We start from the raw sequence: 16,152 nt of genomic DNA, 5'->3' as shown, positions 1-16,152 counted from the left end.
CCACCCCCTCCTCCCTGGAGCCGGCTGGATTTGAGCTCCCGACACACATTAAAGGCCACAAGTTCGGCCTCGGCCTCCATAAATTTGATTCCATAAATATTAGTTTTCGCAGGGTTTAATGAAGCCGTTATGCCGGGCACGGCCCAGCACCCCGACCCGTGCCCTTAATAAGGGCTCTGTGGCCTCGATTAAAGGGACCTTTCAATCGCTGTCAAGTATTTTTAGAAAAGGAAAAGAAAAAAAAATAGAGAGAGAGAGAGAGGAGAAGAAGACGACCAAGGCAGCGAATAGGGAGAGGAAAATCCCAAACCCGTCCAGTGCAAAAATAGAGAAATAGCACCACCTAGACTGCATCGCCTGGCTCCACCGCCCGCTTGCCCGCTCGCCCTGCGCAGCGCCAGGCTCCGGGCAGCCCCCCGGGGCCTTGTGCCAGCCCCGTGCCCCCACCCCGGGCAGCCTTGGTAGCCCAGCGAGGGGTCTGCGGGATGCTGCCGTCCTGCTCGGGCCAGGGGTAGAGGGATGCGGTGGTGGGGAGAGCTGCGGTGCAGAGGAAGGAGGGACTTGGGCACAGTCGGGACGCAGGCATGAGCAGTGTGTGGTGGCCGGGTGTCCCAGTGGTGCCTGAGGGTGGCTGAGTGCTGTGGGAGATGCCATGTGATACAGGGATGGACGCTGCATCTCTCCCACCTCCACTGGAGGTAATTTCTCCCTGTGACTTAGTGTTGTGGCAGCAAGCATCCCTTCCCACCAGCTCCTTGAGCAGAAATATGTTGTGTGTGTCCCCTCCCATCCCAAGTAGAAATCTCCCGTCACCCCCTGGTTAAGTGGACCCTGTCACAGCCTCCAGCCGTCTCCCCACACACTGAGCTCTGGCTGCCCTGTCATGCTGGGGGCTCCTGTCCCACCTGGCCACATGTGCCGGTGGGCTTTGCCTGGTAGTGACACAGGCTGGCACTGGAAATGCTGCAAGGAGAGGTGACGGACTCTGCACCCAGTGACAGGACACTGTCACTGCTCGCTGTGGCCAGGATACCGGGGCCCCTGCATGGGTAGGAGGGGCTGTCATGGACAAACTCAGCTCCCTGTCTGCCTGGGCCTCTGTGGAACATGAGTGTATGAACGAGGGCAGGGCTAGGCTGCTTGCTGTCAGCCTGGAGCTGCTGGGAGGGGGACAGACACCTGTGACATGCACGCTGCGTGCTGGCAGGCTGCAGAAGTTATTTGGAGGTCTGGGTTTGGGACATTGGCAGCCACAGGGCACTTCTGCACCCCCTGGATGTGCTGCACCCCCTAGACTTAGCACCAATGCAGACAATCCTGTTCCCCACTCCCTTGTGGCAGTGAAGGACAAAGTGGAAAGCTGCACTCATTCCTTTGGTGGGAGTACGAACTAGCCTGGAGAACCCTGTGAACCTAGTCCAGGCTCTGATTTTCCTGTGCCAGTGATGCACAGATAGCTGTGTCCCTTTGGCAGCCCTGGGAAGTCAGGGGCAGGGATGAGGAGCAGTGCTGTGACACATCACCTCTATTCTCTCTGCTGATGCTCTTGGGATGCTCCACTGGAAGGATCAGCTGAGGAGATGTGGAAGTGGGGTGGTCCCAGGCTGCTGGCCAGACCATCTTGCTCTATCATGTACAGGAGCAGCAGGACAGCCTCACCTGCACAGTGGCAGGACTTCACAGAGGCTCTGGGCACCCAAAGCAAATACAAAAACTTCATGGGGATGCCTCTGGCCTGTTGGACGTTGCCTGCAGCTCCTGCAAGGAAAATGGTCCACTGGAGCCACTGGATAGCAGAATCTCAAGCCCATGGGTGCTGCTGGTTCCCCAGCCTGCATCCCTCTGACGGGTTGCTTGGTCCTTCTGAGGCCAGCACAGCCCTGCAGCCAGAGCTGGGCATCTGGCAGCTATTCCAGCCTGGCCTCTCTGTGTATCCCTAGGAGTGACCCCGTGCCCTGTGCCCACCGAAAAGGTGGCAAGGGGACATCCCTAAAGAGAGTTGGGGGAGAGGGGGGGCATCCCAAGCCACTTCCTCACCTGGGAAGGTGCTAGGGATCCAGAAGGGGTGCAAGCAGAACCATGCTGGACCCCTCCCTGGCACACAGCTGGGGGAGAACTGGGGGGGGGGGCACTGCAAGTCCTCGCTCCTGAAATCAGGGTGTTGTATTTACTTTCCCCTTTTGGCAGCTAGAAGGGGAAGCCCATCCCAGCCCCTCATTGTTGTCTCAGCGAGTTAATCAGATGCCATAATCCTGTTGTGGAAATATCGGGCCTCCCTGGAAACAATGGGGAGCGAGAATATTGTGGTTAAATTTCAACCAGCTGCCTCCCTGCTCTGTTTGATCCCCGCCCGTAGGCCCGGGCCCCTGGCGAGCAGGCGGCGCGGCAGGGGCCGGAGCCCCGGGGGTGCCACCCCGCGCCCACGCCGCCGCGAGGGACCCCCCGCGGGGTGTAGAGTGTGCGGCGGGCTGGGCGCGCCTCGGGGCGGCGGCGGGGCTGCCCCGGGGGGCAGGTGGCGGTGGGCACCCCCGGCGGGGTGGGCTGCGGGCCGCGGGGCTCGGCCGGGGGGAGGAGGCTGCGGGCGGCCCGGGGCAGGTTCCGCGGGGAGGAGGCGAGAGAGGGAGGGCGCTGGGAGGCTGGGACACGGGCAGGGTGCGGTCCTGGCGGTTCCCGGTCCCGGATCTCTTCAATTTCCCCTCTCACTCCTGCCCGGGGAGCGGAGGCAGCGGTGGCTCCGGCTCCGGCTCCAGCCCCGCCGCGCTGACCGCCGGGACGCAAACCGCGGGGGGCTCCGGCAGCGCCGAGCCCCGCTCCCCGCGCCCCGCAAGCGGCCGCTCGCCTGCCAAAACAAACGGCCCTTCGCTATTTATTGCCGCCGCCGGGCCACGGCAGCTCAGAGCGGGCCGACGCCAGCCCGCCGCACCGGGCAGCCGGAGCGCACCCGCGCCGGGCAGCCGCCGCGCCCCGCCGCCGCCGCCACCGACACCGGCACCTGCCCGCCGGCTGCGCGCCGCATGGGGAGCCCCGGGGCGGGCGGTGGGAGCGGCGGCCGAGCCTAGCGGGGCCCCCGGAGCCGCCGGTCCCCCGGGCCGCCCCGGGGCCGCCGGGCGCGCCATGAAGCCGGCGCGGCTGCTGCTGCTGCTGAGCGGGTGCGCGCTGCTGCTGGCGCCGGCCGTGCGCGGCTGCGGGCCGGGCAGGGTGGTGGGCAGCCGCCGCCGCCCGCCCCGCAAGCTCATCCCGCTCGCCTACAAGCAGTTCAGCCCTAACGTCCCCGAGAAGACGCTGGGGGCCAGCGGCCGCTACGAGGGCAAGATAGCGCGTAACTCGGAGCGCTTCAAGGAGCTCACGCCCAACTACAACCCCGACATCATCTTCAAGGACGAGGAGAACACCGGCGCCGACCGGCTCATGACCCAGGTACGGCCCCGCCGCCGCCCGCTTCTACCCCCGCACCGGGCATCGGCGGGCACCGGAGCTGCCCGGGAGCGCCCTGCGTCCCGCTGTCCTGCGGCAGCGCAGGCAGCAGCGGGGGACCCGGCGCTGCGGTTTCCCCGTCCTGCCCCGGGCATCCCGGTGCCCGGCTCGGGCTGCCGGCTGTGCGGCGCGGGCATCGCCCTTTGCCGGGCGCTGCAAAGCCTCTGCCCCTTCGGCTGGGCTGGGCGCGTTGGAGCCGGAGCTGGCAGCGCGCTGCTCCTCGATACGGCAGCACCCTGTGCCCGGGAGGGCAGCACCCTGCCCCGCTGCCCCACGGCGCCTGTAGCACCCGTGTCTGCTGCACCCCGACGTGTGCCCTTGTGCCTCCCGAGCTGGCAGCAGCCTGCCCTCTAAGCTGGCAGCAGCCTGCCCTGGTGCCCTCCGAGCCATGCCACGCTGCTCCCGACCTGGCAGCACCTTGCCAAACCACCCCCGAGCTGGCAGTGCAGCACCGCATCGTTCCCCCATCGGGCAGCACCCTGCCCCGCTGCACCCATCCTGCCCGTGTCCCTCCGCTCTGCCTAGGGGCTGGCAGGGAAGCAGCCTGCCTGTTAGCACGGAGGGACGGCGCAGAGCCCGGTGTGCTGGCCGGGAGGCGAGCAGGCAGAGCCGCGAGCTGGCATCCAGGAGCACCCTAGCTGACCTTGTCCCCACTCTGTCGCCGGAACCCTGTGCCATGCCTCAGTGCCCCCTTTCCCTGTGTGTCTCAGGTGGGATGGGGAAGGGTGCCCAGTGTGGGCTGCTTGCTGCGCACAGGGACGGGAACAACCTGTTACTGCAAATGCCCTGTTGCAGTCAGTTTACAAGTGCCCTGGGCCAGTGGGAAGGAGGGGTGGGGGGGACAGAGGACGGCAGCGGAGGAGGGGGTGATGCTGAACGAAGGTTACTCTGTGTTTTAATATTGCCAGGAGAATGCCTGAGGGTTTCAGGAATGCAGATAAGGAGCTGCACGGCCTTGCTAAGAAAACTGGCCACCAGCCTCAGCACTGGGTTACAGCCTGAGTGAGCTCCTGGGGGAGGTGGAGGGGAGCCAGGGCTGCTCTGCTGACCACTGCACCCCCCGGTCTGGGGCTGGTGGGTGAGTGAGCACAGGTGTCTGTGGTGGTAGGCACTGAGCGGGGGCTCTGGCCATGGTTTCTGACTGAAATGTTGCTAACAGCGGGAGGAGGAGTTGCTTGGGTGCTGGCTTGACAGCTCTGCAACCCCACATGCCCAGGGGCAGGTCCCTGAGGGCAGGGGCCGTGGTCCAGGGTGGTTCTCAGGCTGGGGACTGCAGCAGAGGGACCAAGACCCCCTGTGAGGCAGCACCAAGCTTGGGGAGTTGCATAAAGCATGGTTGCTGGTGACTGGAGCCCTGGGGCTGGGCTGGAGCCTGCATCCCCTGGGGAACAGCTTCAGGGATACTTGAAGAAGCTGTGAGCTCTGCTGGTCTGTGCATTGGGGAAGTGGTTGACATCGTCTTGCTCGAGTTGGAGACAGGAGAGGGTTTCTGGCTGCATTTGCTCTTGAGAGTGCTCCCACCACCAGCCCTAACCCAGCCACAGCTGTCAGCCCCACACTTCTTGCTGTCCTGCTGCCTCGTTGGCAGGGTACCTGGAAGCTCCCTTGTCTTCTTGGGGTGCCCAAGTGAGGGCTCTTACCCTGGCCACAATGCATCTGTGCACAGATGGATATCATGGTGCCTTGGACAGCTCTGCAAGGAATTGTCCCCACTGCTGTGGAGGTGGCATGAGTTCTGGTAGCCTGCTGCCATCCCACGGCCCTCTAGGCTTGTCCTGTGGCCCCTGGCTGTGGGACATGCCCACAGACACAGGAGCTCTGGCTCTGGCACCATGTCCTGTGTTGCTATGGGTTGGGAAAGGCCATTGACCCAACTCCTTGTCCCTTCCCCCAGTGCACTGGCTTTTACTGCTGTTGACTCACTTCAAACCTGTTTTCTTTCCCCAAGTCCAAGGGTCTGGGTGTCCGAGGCAGCCGGAAGATGCCGCCTGGTTGGGGGGTGGGTAGTGCTGCTCTCTGCCCGCCTTTCCTTTATCGTTTCATCTTCCTCAAGAATTCCAGTGTGTTTGCTCTCACTGGTCCCACTCGGAGGTGCTGAGATAAGGCTGGAGGCAGAGCCCGCCTTACCTCTCCCTAGCAGCCTGGCCCAGGAATGTCCCGGGCCCCCTGCCCCCATGAAGTCCCAGCCCCAAGCCTCTCCCTAACCCAGCCATCACCCCTTGCAGCCACTGTTGGCCCAACTGGCATGGAGACCTTACTTAGAGTGGTGAGGAATTTCTCATGGAGACCTTGGATAGGACTCTTGGCTTCCTCTGGGAGAAACCTTACCTGGGGGAGGGGAGATGCTAGTGGGAACCCTCTTCTTCTGGCCAGGCTCTGGACATGGAGGTAGCTGTGGCCAAGCACACTCTATCCACAAAGCCTCTGCTGAGACTGTGGTTACACCTGAGTGTCCTGCATACCTCCCCTGAGGTGGCCCTGGAGTTCTTGCTGACTGTGCCCCATCCTAGAGCTGTGCCCTTCCTTCCAGACCTGCTGCCTTCCCTAAAGGCATTTGGCTTCCTCCACAGGACATGATCCTGTCCCCGGTCTGGACAAGAAGGGAGATGCCAGTGTTGGTCAGCGGGGAGAACCCAGCCCAACATTCCCATCGTCTCCACCATGATGTGCGTGGGACAGCATAGAGCCACCCAGGTCAGCATAGTCTGCATGTGGCCTGGGGTGCCCAGTCAACCACGCTACTACAGGGACAAGCTGTGACCCCCCACACACACTGTCACCAGCCACCTTCCCTCTAAACCCTGTAATACGCCTGTTGCACGGGTTTCAGCTCCTAGCTTGGCACCAGAACAGTGCTGGGGGCACTGAGCCATGGCCAGGGCTCAGTGCCACATGCTTGGACATCTCACTCCAGCCTGGGCCCTGGAGGGCCCATGGGTCATGGTGGCATTTCCACATCTTTGCTGTCACCTTGTCACCCCTTCACCCCCAGGCAGGAGGGGGGACTATGCCATGCAGGCAGGCATGGTCACACTGGTCCCTGAGGATGCTGTAGCCATTTTGGGCTGTGCGTGAGGATGAGGTGGGATCTCCCTGCAGCACCCAGCAAGCACAGACCCTATGGCCAGCCCATGCCCACAGGTTTCTTGGTCCCTGCCTACCTGTCTGTGCAGGCAGCAGTGCCCCTGGGCAGGCAGTGTCCATGCCTGTCTGCTCCCTGCCCATCTGTGCCTACTCCCTGCCACCTGTGCCTGCTCCTTGTCCATTGCTGCCTGCTCCTGGCCCATCCCTGGCCATGCCTGCCTGTTGTTGTCTTCCCCCTGCCTCCAGTGCCAGCTCCCTGCCCATTCCCACCTGTTTGCCCTTGCCTATCACTGCCTGCTCCCTATTTATCGTTGCTCATCCCTCCCTGCTCCCTCCTCATACTTGCCTGTTCTTTGCTCATCCATGTCTGCTCCCTGCTTATCGTGCTCATCCCTCCCTGCTCCCTCCTCATACTTGCCTGTTTGCCCATCCATGCCTGCTCCCTGCTCGCTGCTGCCCGGTCCACTCGCGCCTGCTCCCTACCCGTTAGTACTTGCTCCCTTCCCGACCCTCCGTGCCTGTCCCTGCCTGCTTACTGCCCGTCGCTGCCTGCTCCCTGCCCACCCGTGCCTGCTCCCCTCGCGCTGGTACCTGCTCCCTGCCGGTCCCTGCCGGTCCCTGCCCGCGCTCTGACACCTGCTGGCCACCGAAGGCACAGGCATTGCCGCCGGTACCAGCAGCCCGGGGGCAGGGTGCCCCGGGCCCTGCCCGCCGCTGTGCGCCCGGCCGGGCACGGGAGGGGGAGGTGGGACCCTTGGGATGGGGTTGCGCTGGGGAACGCACATGCAAGGGACGCGGTAGCCCAGGTGGGTCCCACTAGGAAAGGGTGGCCCTGCCCCGGCGTCTGGTGGCAGGCAGTGGGACAGGGGTTGGAGGATCTCGCAGTCTGTGTGTGGGCAGGGTGCCCTTGGAGGGCAGAAGGGGCCGGCAGTGAGGGCATGAGGGGTGCCCAGAGCAGGGTGCTGGTGTGGGAGCGGCAAGGGGACACCTGGAATGATGGCTGAAGGATGCAGGGGACCATAGGGGACTCCCTGCCTGCCTCCAGCCCTGAAACCCCTTACTACCCTTCTCTGTGGGGTCCTCGTGGGGCTGGGGACCTTGAGAGCTGCTTGTGCCATGTGCCAAGTGGCACCATGGTGGTGTTGGATGGGGACAAAAGTCACTCCCTTCCCTCCTTCTCCTTCCCTCCCCTGGCAACTATTTGTCCAACACCTTCCTGGCTTATCTCCCCACACCCAGGGAGCCCTGGGCTGAGGGCAGAGGTGCTCCACCACCTCATGCAGGGCAAAGGCTTGCCTGGCACTTCCCAGGGCCTGAACTCTGCCAAGTGCAAGCGAGTTTTCCTGAGAGCAGTAGCATCCACCTTCCTGGGATGGGAGCAGGTGCCTGGGGATGGGGTGAAGGCCTATGTTTTTGGGGAGCAGTTGGGCAGTTTCCTGTTGGAAGCAGTGCTGGAGCATTTCTGAGCCTGGAGGTGTACCTGGCATCAGTTTTATAGCCCTGGCTCATGCTCAGCATGACTGTTTCTCACATCCTATGGTGGGAAGTTCCAGCACTGGGGTGGGCATCACACAAAAATGTCCCCTGCAGTGGATGGTTTTCAGGCTGCTGCCCAGCTATTTCATTTAATGTTTCCCAGGGCTAGCCTCATGTGTGACCGTGAATATTCTGTCCTTCACTCTGATTTTGTAGTGCTCTCCAGGACTCCCCAGCGTCTCCTTTCCAGGCTGCACAGTCCTAATCCATTCACCTGGTTTTGCATAGAAGCTCCCGTATTGCTTTCCATACACCTTTTCTAGCTCTCCTCCGTCCCTTCTGCAGCACGGGAAGGGACCCAGAAGTGTGGGCTGTACTTTTGCAAGCCAAGCATGCAAGGGCTTGGTCCCTCCTTGAGATGCTGCTGTGGCTGGGGGAAGCAGGCAGCGCAAGGCGAGGCAGGGAGGGCTGTGGCACAGGCTGTGGCTGGCATCCCTCTGGTTGCTGGGGAGCACTGCGGCAGGGTGGACAAGGCAGGGCAGTTTCCTTGCTTGTGTGACCTCTGGGACCACTGGGTGTGGGGCTTTTAGGATCTGCTGCTGTTCTTCAGCCCTGGCTTTTCAGCCCTTGTGGCAGGGAGAGGTGGAGGGGGCTTCACCCCACATCCTTTTTGCTCCAGTGTCCCAGAGCTCTTGGGCGGGTTTTGCACTTCCTACGTCAGCAGGGACTGGATGAAGCTGTGAGACTGCCCAGTACCATGTCCTTGTGCCTCAGGACTTGAGGAGTGATACCAAGCAGAGCTGTGCCGAGGACTGGGCAGGTTGTTTCATTTGTGCTTGGGGACAGTGCTGGGCACCCTGAGGAATCCTCCCAGCCAGGAGGCAGCAGGGTCTCAGCTCGTGAATCCTCCTTCTGTGAGCTGGGAGCCCTTGGGGCAGTGCTAGCACAGGGCAGATGTCCTTTGAGCAGAATGGGTGTTTCACCCCAGCCCAGGCTGTGCTGCCCAACAGGCTCTCCAGTGAGCCAGGAACTGGGGGAGAGATGGAGGCGATGGGTACCCTGCTGGGAGATGCTGTGAGAAATGGTGGGGTATCAGGCACTGTGGGGAATCTGTGGGGCATGGGAAGGACAAAGCACTTCATGTTCTCAGATCTTCCTCTGCTGGACCAGCCCCCAGAGGGTTTGAGGACCCAGAGAGGCTTCATGGAAGCATGGTGGGATACCTGCCAACCAGGCAGCTAACCCCCAACTCCAAAAGGCTTTTACTGACTCTGCTCCTCTGCCCTGCAGCGCTGCAAGGACCGCTTGAATTCCCTGGCCATCTCCGTTATGAATCAGTGGCCAGGGGTGAAGCTGAGGGTGACAGAGGGCTGGGACGAGGATGGGCACCACTCAGAGGAGTCACTGCATTACGAGGGCCGAGCCGTGGACATCACGACATCGGATCGGGACCGCAACAAGTACGGCATGCTGGCTCGCCTGGCCGTGGAGGCTGGCTTCGATTGGGTCTACTATGAGTCCAAAGCGCACATCCACTGCTCCGTCAAGTCAGGTAAGGCCAGTGGGAGCAGTGAGCAGGGCCCCCGTTGCAGTATGCCTGGGGAGCCTGACTGGCTGGGTAGGGTGCTCCTGGGGGGTGCTGGCTCTCCCAGCAAGATTTCCCTATCTGGGGCAGTCAGGTGGGGAGTGAGTCACGCAACCTGTGGCCAGCAGTGCCATGGGGCAAATTCCCCATCTATCTTGCACAGGCTTGCATCCAGACCTACCCTCTCTACCCTCCTTTTCCTGCCCCACATCCTCTTCTCCCCATGGCTGTCCCCCCAGTCTGCCCATCTCATCTGTCTCCCCTGCCTCTGCCCTTGCTCTCCCTCAGTGCCCAGCTGCTCATGCTCAGCCCCATCCAGCCGTGTCCTCCACCGCCAGCTGCTCTTGAGCTCCTGCATCTGTCGGGCCCTGGCTGGCAGGGGCTGGGGGCAGGGACACGCGCCAGGGTGCCCTGGGATCAGCTCTGCGCGGAGGGGAGCAGAGCTGGGGGGTGCTGGGGGCAGCGGCAGCCGGACTGGAATGAGGGTTGCTATCGTCGCCGGGGTGTTCGCGGTGCAGTGCGGGGGTGGGGGGGCCGCGTTCAGGCCCTGCTCGGGGCCGGGACTGCGTGGGGTGCAAGGGTCGCCCCCGGCCCGGGGAGCAGCCGCCCTGCCTGGGCTGCCGCAGCGCCGGGCCCCGCGCAGCCGGGCGGCAGAGGGCAGCAGCGCCCCGCGCACCGCACCGGCCCCGCCGCGCTCCCGCCGCGGCCGCACGCCCAAGGGGCCGCGCTGCTGCCGCCGCCTGCGGACCCGTGTGGCGGCAGGGAGGGAGGGCTCTGCTGGTGCGTGGGCTTGCGTGGGCACAGCGGCGGCCTCAGCGGCTATACACACACACACCGGCACCGTGCGGAGAGCGGTGCGGGCACACAGAGCCCTTGCACACGCGCACACACGCACAGGGAGAGGCTGCGCTGCCCGCCCATGCCCTCGCACCCATGGGTCACACGCCGTGCCGTGGCGGTGCCGGGGCTGGTGCTGTCACGCGTCTTTTGTCCCCGGGCTCGGCTCCCACCACACTCTGCCTGTCCTACCGCCCTAGCCCGCGGCCAGCGGCCTGACACCCCTCGACGCCAGCCTGCCCCCCCGCGCTGACCCGCTCCCCGTGCCGATGCCAGGACGGGCGCAACGCCAGCCGGTGATGGAGGTGGGGCGACTGCGCCGCAGAGAGGGAGCAACGCGCCCCAGAAGAAGAGAGACAAAGCATGGGCGAAGGACCAGGGCTCCCATGTCCCAGGGCACCCTGAGGGGGTGGCCAGAGGAGTGGGGCCAGGCTCTGAAGCAAGGACCATAACCCCAGAACCTCTTGGGGCTGGCCAGAGGAGTGGGGCAGTGCCCCTGGAGAAGGATGGAGGCTCTTGAATCCTGGGATGCTTCCCTGGACCAACTGAAGAGGGATGCGGTGGCCCAGGAAGCAGACTGGGGCCCTGAGGCCCTGGAGGGCTTCTGGAGACCAGCCACAGCCCCCTTGCTCCACAGCAACTCCCTGGGGCTCTGAGTCCTCTGTATTTATCCCCAAGGCCATGGGGAGCCCAAGGGTGCATGGTGGAGGCTGTGTGGCACATATCCAGACCCCCACAGAGCTATGTACAGAGGGCAGCCGGGCTGCCCCTGCCTCTTAGTAAATGGCTTTTATTTTTGTATAGATGGCCACATGGCCTGTTGTATGTGTTGCGTCTCCTCGGGTTCCCCCCTGGCACCCGCGCACCCCTCCTTGCCCAGTGCCTGTGCCCCCCACTTCTGCCAGGTGCCCTCTTGTCCTTCTGCCAGCCCCTCCCCACAGCTCTGCCACCTGCCTGGGGATACGGGGTGCAGGATTTGGGACCTGCCTCTGGGGCAGGCATGGGGCGGGCACTGCACCTCATCTGAGCAATAAAAGGATTCTGTCCGAGAGATGGATGCCTCTCTTCATGGGCCTGGGGGCTGGGGTTTGGCTCTAACCAAAGTGGGGGAGTGATGGGGGGCAGTGCCATCTGGGTGGGGACACTCAGGAATTAGATGAGGGCCCAGAGAACGGCTGGGAGCTCGAGGCTGGGAGCATGCAGGGCCAGGAGCAGGACCATACATGAGGTGTCCTTGGCAGATGGTGGGAGGGCATCATATAGACACGGAGATGGGTGTTGCTGGGGCTTGGGGGACCAGGGCTGCTGTGGAAGCTGAACATCATTGCTTGGGAAGCCAGGGTTCACCTACTAAGTGCCAGGATGGGCCCCTGGATACACTTGGTGACTTGCTGCATCTTTTCATCTGGGGAGGAGTAAGAGCACTGTGCCACCATCCCAAGGGAAAAGCCCCAGAGAGTTTGGGTGCTTTACCCTGTGACAAACACTAGTGAAGCCCTGCCCAGGAAGCTGGTGGCCTTTGCCTGATGATGGCCACAAGCTGTGAAATCTCCCTGCAGCTCAGAGAGGGGGTTGGCTGGCATTATCAGTCCAGGGACGAGCAGGCGAGAGAAAGGAGCAGGGCTGCAGCATGGAGTGGAGGCGTGCTGTGATGCTGGGGGAGGGTGCTACACCCTGCGCCGTTCCTTGTAGCATCCTCCCCAGGAGTACCCAAGCCCACCACTGCAGAGAAAAGGGATTCTGGGAGCATGCAGAGTGCGACCAGGCACTCTGCTCCTCAGCCTTGCACCAGCTCAAGGCTCTGCCTCCTCTCTTTGGAGCTTTGGGTGCCCCCTGGCACTGCCTTGCACATTTGAGGCTGTGGCTGTGCCCCGCTCCTCCTGCCAGGCAGATTTCGGGACCTGGCTCTGCAGAGCAGTCCCAGCACTGTGGCACCAGAGTGGGGAGTAGGTCCTGCTGTGCAAGGCTCGAGCCCCCAGCTGCCACCCCCAGTGAGACAGTGGCTGGGGGAGCAGGCACCAAAGCAGGCTGGATTGGTGGCTGGGAGTGTGTAGAGTACATGCACATTGGTGATGCCAGGAATGGGTTACCCCTGGGTGGACAGCCTGGGAGGGTCTCTGCATTGTGGAAGGGTGATACTGGGGGTCTGGCAGATGGGTAACCCTCCTGTCCTCTCTCTCCCCATGCAGAGCACTCAGCCGCTGCGAAGACGGGGGGCTGCTTCCCTGGGCGGGCACTGGCGACGCTAGAGGATGGTGCCCAGACTCCACTGTGGGCACTGCGCCCAGGCCAGCGGGTGCTGGCAATGGACGGGACCGGCAGGCCCACATACAGCGACTTCCTGGCTTTCCTGGACAAGGACCCCCATACCCTCACCTCCTTCCATGTCATCGAGACGCGGGAGCCACCCCGACGCCTGGTCCTGACACCCACCCACCTGCTCTTTGTGGCCGAGAATGCCTCGGCGCCTGCCACCCACTTCCGTCCCACCTTTGCCAGCCGTGTGCACCCTGGACATTTTGTGCTAGTGGCAGTGGTGGGGGGCGGCTTGCAGCCTGCTGAGGTGGTAGAGGTGTGGGACCGGAGGGACGTGGGAGCCTATGCCCCGCTGACACGCCATGGGACGCTGGTGGTGGATGGCGTGGTGGCCTCGTGCTTTGCCCTAGTGCAGGAGCAACATCTGGCGCAGCTGGCCTTCTGGCCACTCCGGCTCTACCATAGCCTAGTGGGGTGGCCAGGGGTGCAGGGGGACGGTGTGCACTGGTACTCGGGGCTGCTTTACCGCTTGGGCAGACTGCTTCTGCCCCCTGACAGCTTCCACCCACTGGGGGTACCCCAGATGGAGAGCTGAGGGTGCACCCCAGCTGCAGCCAGTGCTGCTGGTGGAGGTGGTGGCTGCGGGGCGGCTCACCAGGGGCCAGCACCCCCTCCCAAACCTGGGTGCCCATGGGGACCTGCCTCCAGCCCTGCCTGCTCGAGGCACAGCCACCTCCTGGTTGGGGGGCACTGGGGTTCCCCGGTGTGCCTCCTCCATGCCCACCGCCCCCTCCTCACCCTCTGTTCCTGGGGGCAGGGAGGAGGCACGAAGGGTTCCCCCATGGACATGGGGGTGCCCCCGGCTGGATCCACATGCTGCTATTTGTGTGTGTGTGTGTAATGTGCGTGTGCGTGTGCAGAATCAGCTAATGACAGAGGTCTGATAGATAAAGGGGAGCGGGAAGGGAGCCCCTAGCTGCAGGCTGCTCCCGCGGGGCTCCCAGTCTGCCTGCACCCAAGCAGGACCCTTTGCTGGGCAGCCTGGGTGGAAGGGTAGGCAATGCCATTACCATCCCAAGGACGTGGCAACTGGGAGGAGGGTGACCCAGGTACTGGGACTGTGCCTTGCCCTTAGCCCTGACTGTGGGTGCAGGAGGCACCCAAAACCAGCCCCTGTATGCTTGGGGTGCCCAAGCAGTGGCAGGGCTGGAGGGGCTTACATGGCTCTGGCACGAGACCCCTGGCTTGATGACATGAGTGCTGCTGGAGCAAGAGACTGGGGAGCGGGACCCCAAGCTCTGTCCAAAGCCAGCACCATAGCCACCTGGCCAGGCACGCCCATGGGGACACTGTGATGGCATGGGGGGCTATGGAGGCGGGCATGCAGGCAGGAGGATGTGAGTGCCAGCCAAGCATGGGCATACACTGGTGGGAGCAAGGGTGGGGAGAGCCAGGGCTGCAGCTCCAGCCTGCCAGAGCCAGGGGAAGGAAAGCTGCTGGGTAGAAAGTGTTCCCTCCCTTGCCTTCCCAACGTCCTGCCCTGAGCTGGCTCAGCCCAAAGACATGCCTTTCCCACCCCAAAGCTAAAACGTTCCCCAAGCTCCAGACCCTCCCTGGCCTGACCTCCCAGACCCCCCCAGCACCGCAAACCCTCAGGGTAACTCATTGCTGCTCATCTGCTCCCGGGACCTGGGGGGAGTCCCATCAGAGCTGCAGCCACAGTCGTCCCCCCCAGAATCCTAGCTAGACCCTCAGCCTCCCCTGGCTCCATGTTAGCAGAGGTGAGGGCATTGTGGGGGGAGTGTGACCCATGTCCCTCCTGCAGCATCACGCATCTTTATTTATTTATCTGCTCTTTGTATGTACCATAGATGGGAGGCAGCGTGGGCACGTACAGGGTAAGACGGGAGTGGGTGGGGGGAAAGCTGTTTTGGGGGGGGTGATATTTTTTTTTTAAACAAAAGCAGAAATTATTTAAAGATTATTTTAAAGCACAGTTTTTATGGTGATTGTTGTCCAGGGCGAAGTGAGAGTGTGAGCACAGCCAATGGCAGGTATATTTTTGTCTTCACTGGATGTACTTTTCCTGGTTGGAGACACAGCCCAATAAATCCATCGTCTCCTAGGTGGGAGCTCTGACCTCTGGTGTGGGGAGGGCAGGCAGGGATTGGAAACACTTACTGCCCATCATAAACAGGGCAGGCAGGCCTAGAGGGCATCTTGCATTTGTCTAGGAATCTTTCTCTGGCAAGATTTGGCCATCCTGGTGCCCCCCACGTGTAAGGGGCAAGCTCTCCCTACCCACTGCCCCATACTTGGGGGAAGTGGGCAGCTGGAGGCTGTGGGAGTGACCCAGCCTATAAGGGACCAAGCTGTCATTGGGGCTGCCTTGAAACTAGGGCAAGCAGGGCAGGATGTAGGAGGGACAGTCACCATGGGACTGCCAGGGACAACTCTCCGTCGCAGTCTCCATCACCCCAGCACCTGGTTGTGCTGGGACATCCTTGCCCACCATCTCCATCACCACAACACCCACTAACCCAGCGCTTCTGGAGAAGGTGTTCCCCTTACCCTGTACACTGGGTTTCCAATGCCGTTAGCACTAGTCACTGCTGGCTGTGTCCCCTCACCCCTTGCCAGCCCTGTCCCCCCTCCACCCCATACCCAAGCCAGCAGAAGGCAAGACCACCAGCCAGCACCCCACACAACATCCCCATACCCATCCCACCCACGCGCCTCTCTGTGAACTCCCTGCCCCATCTGCAGGCTGTCCTGCCCTGGTCTCCTGGGGCGGGGGGCTGGCAGTGGGGTCCCACCAGGGCTTTCCCTGGACCCCACAGCATGGTGAGTGCAGAGCAATTCGGCAGCAAGCTGTCAGCAAGAGCCCTCCTCACCGTGGCTAATTTAAGGGCTCTGCGAGGCGGCTGAGCTAATTTAATTAGGTTCTTATTACAGAGAAGGACAAATTGGTCCCTGGGGGGGCCACGGGGTCAGGCTTTCGAGAGGCGCTTTATGGAGTGAAATTTCAATCAGGCTGCCGTCGCTGGCACGGCAGGGGGAGCCAAAGGCAGGGGATGCGTGTGGGGAGGATGTGCCCTTTGGGGTGCCCCATGGTGCTGTGGGAAGCCCATCTCCAGGCCCAGGTTTTTAGGGTATCGGTGAGAATGGGGGAACAGTTCTTCGCCCCATTAGGAGGATGCTGCAGGCTATTAGGGGGCTGCTTTGGGGTGGAAGCAGGGAAAATGGGGGGATCCTGCCCAGGGCAGTGAGGGGAAGGGTGGACACCCATAAATAAGATTCTGGGGTCTTTCTGAAGCCTCATTAACTTTCCCCTGGCTCCATAAAGCCCCATGACGAGGATGGTGAGGACAAAATAATGTCCAGCTGACAGACAGGACTTATGGGGGGCTCTTCCTTCACTGAACGTCCCTCCCTCTTTT

At 62.6% G+C, this 16,152-nt stretch overlaps 1 protein-coding gene across 1 annotated transcript; it reads left to right on the top strand.

The window, feature by feature from the left end:
- The first annotated feature begins 2,582 nt into the window (after positions 1 to 2,582).
- Positions 2,583 to 14,837, top strand: IHH (Indian hedgehog signaling molecule). The gene is made up of 3 exons (XM_037398374.1): positions 2,583 to 3,417; positions 9,325 to 9,586; positions 12,646 to 14,837. The coding sequence occupies exons 1-3, from the start codon at positions 3,115 to 3,117 to the stop codon at positions 13,305 to 13,307; spliced, it is 1,227 nt and encodes a 408-aa protein (XP_037254271.1). The 5' UTR covers positions 2,583 to 3,114; the 3' UTR covers positions 13,308 to 14,837.
- The last annotated feature ends 1,315 nt before the right edge of the window (positions 14,838 to 16,152 follow it).

Source organism: Falco rusticolus, chromosome 8 (assembly GCF_015220075.1).
Source record: "Falco rusticolus isolate bFalRus1 chromosome 8, bFalRus1.pri, whole genome shotgun sequence".
NCBI classification, from domain to species: domain Eukaryota; kingdom Metazoa; phylum Chordata; class Aves; order Falconiformes; family Falconidae; genus Falco; species Falco rusticolus.
Note: the sequence above shows the minus strand (reverse complement) of the source record. Positions and strands in the feature narration are given on the sequence as shown.

Excerpts from the sequence above, each read along its gene's own strand:
- IHH (XM_037398374.1), top strand. The coding sequence starts at position 3,115 with ATGAAGCCGGCGCGGCTGCTGCTGCTGCTGAGCGGGTGCGCGCTGCTG. Across the intron at positions 3,418-9,324 it reads CCGACCGGCTCATGACCCAG|CGCTGCAAGGACCGCTTGAA; the intron begins GTACGGCCCCGC and ends TCTGCCCTGCAG. Across the intron at positions 9,587-12,645 it reads CCACTGCTCCGTCAAGTCAG|AGCACTCAGCCGCTGCGAAG; the intron begins GTAAGGCCAGTG and ends CTCCCCATGCAG.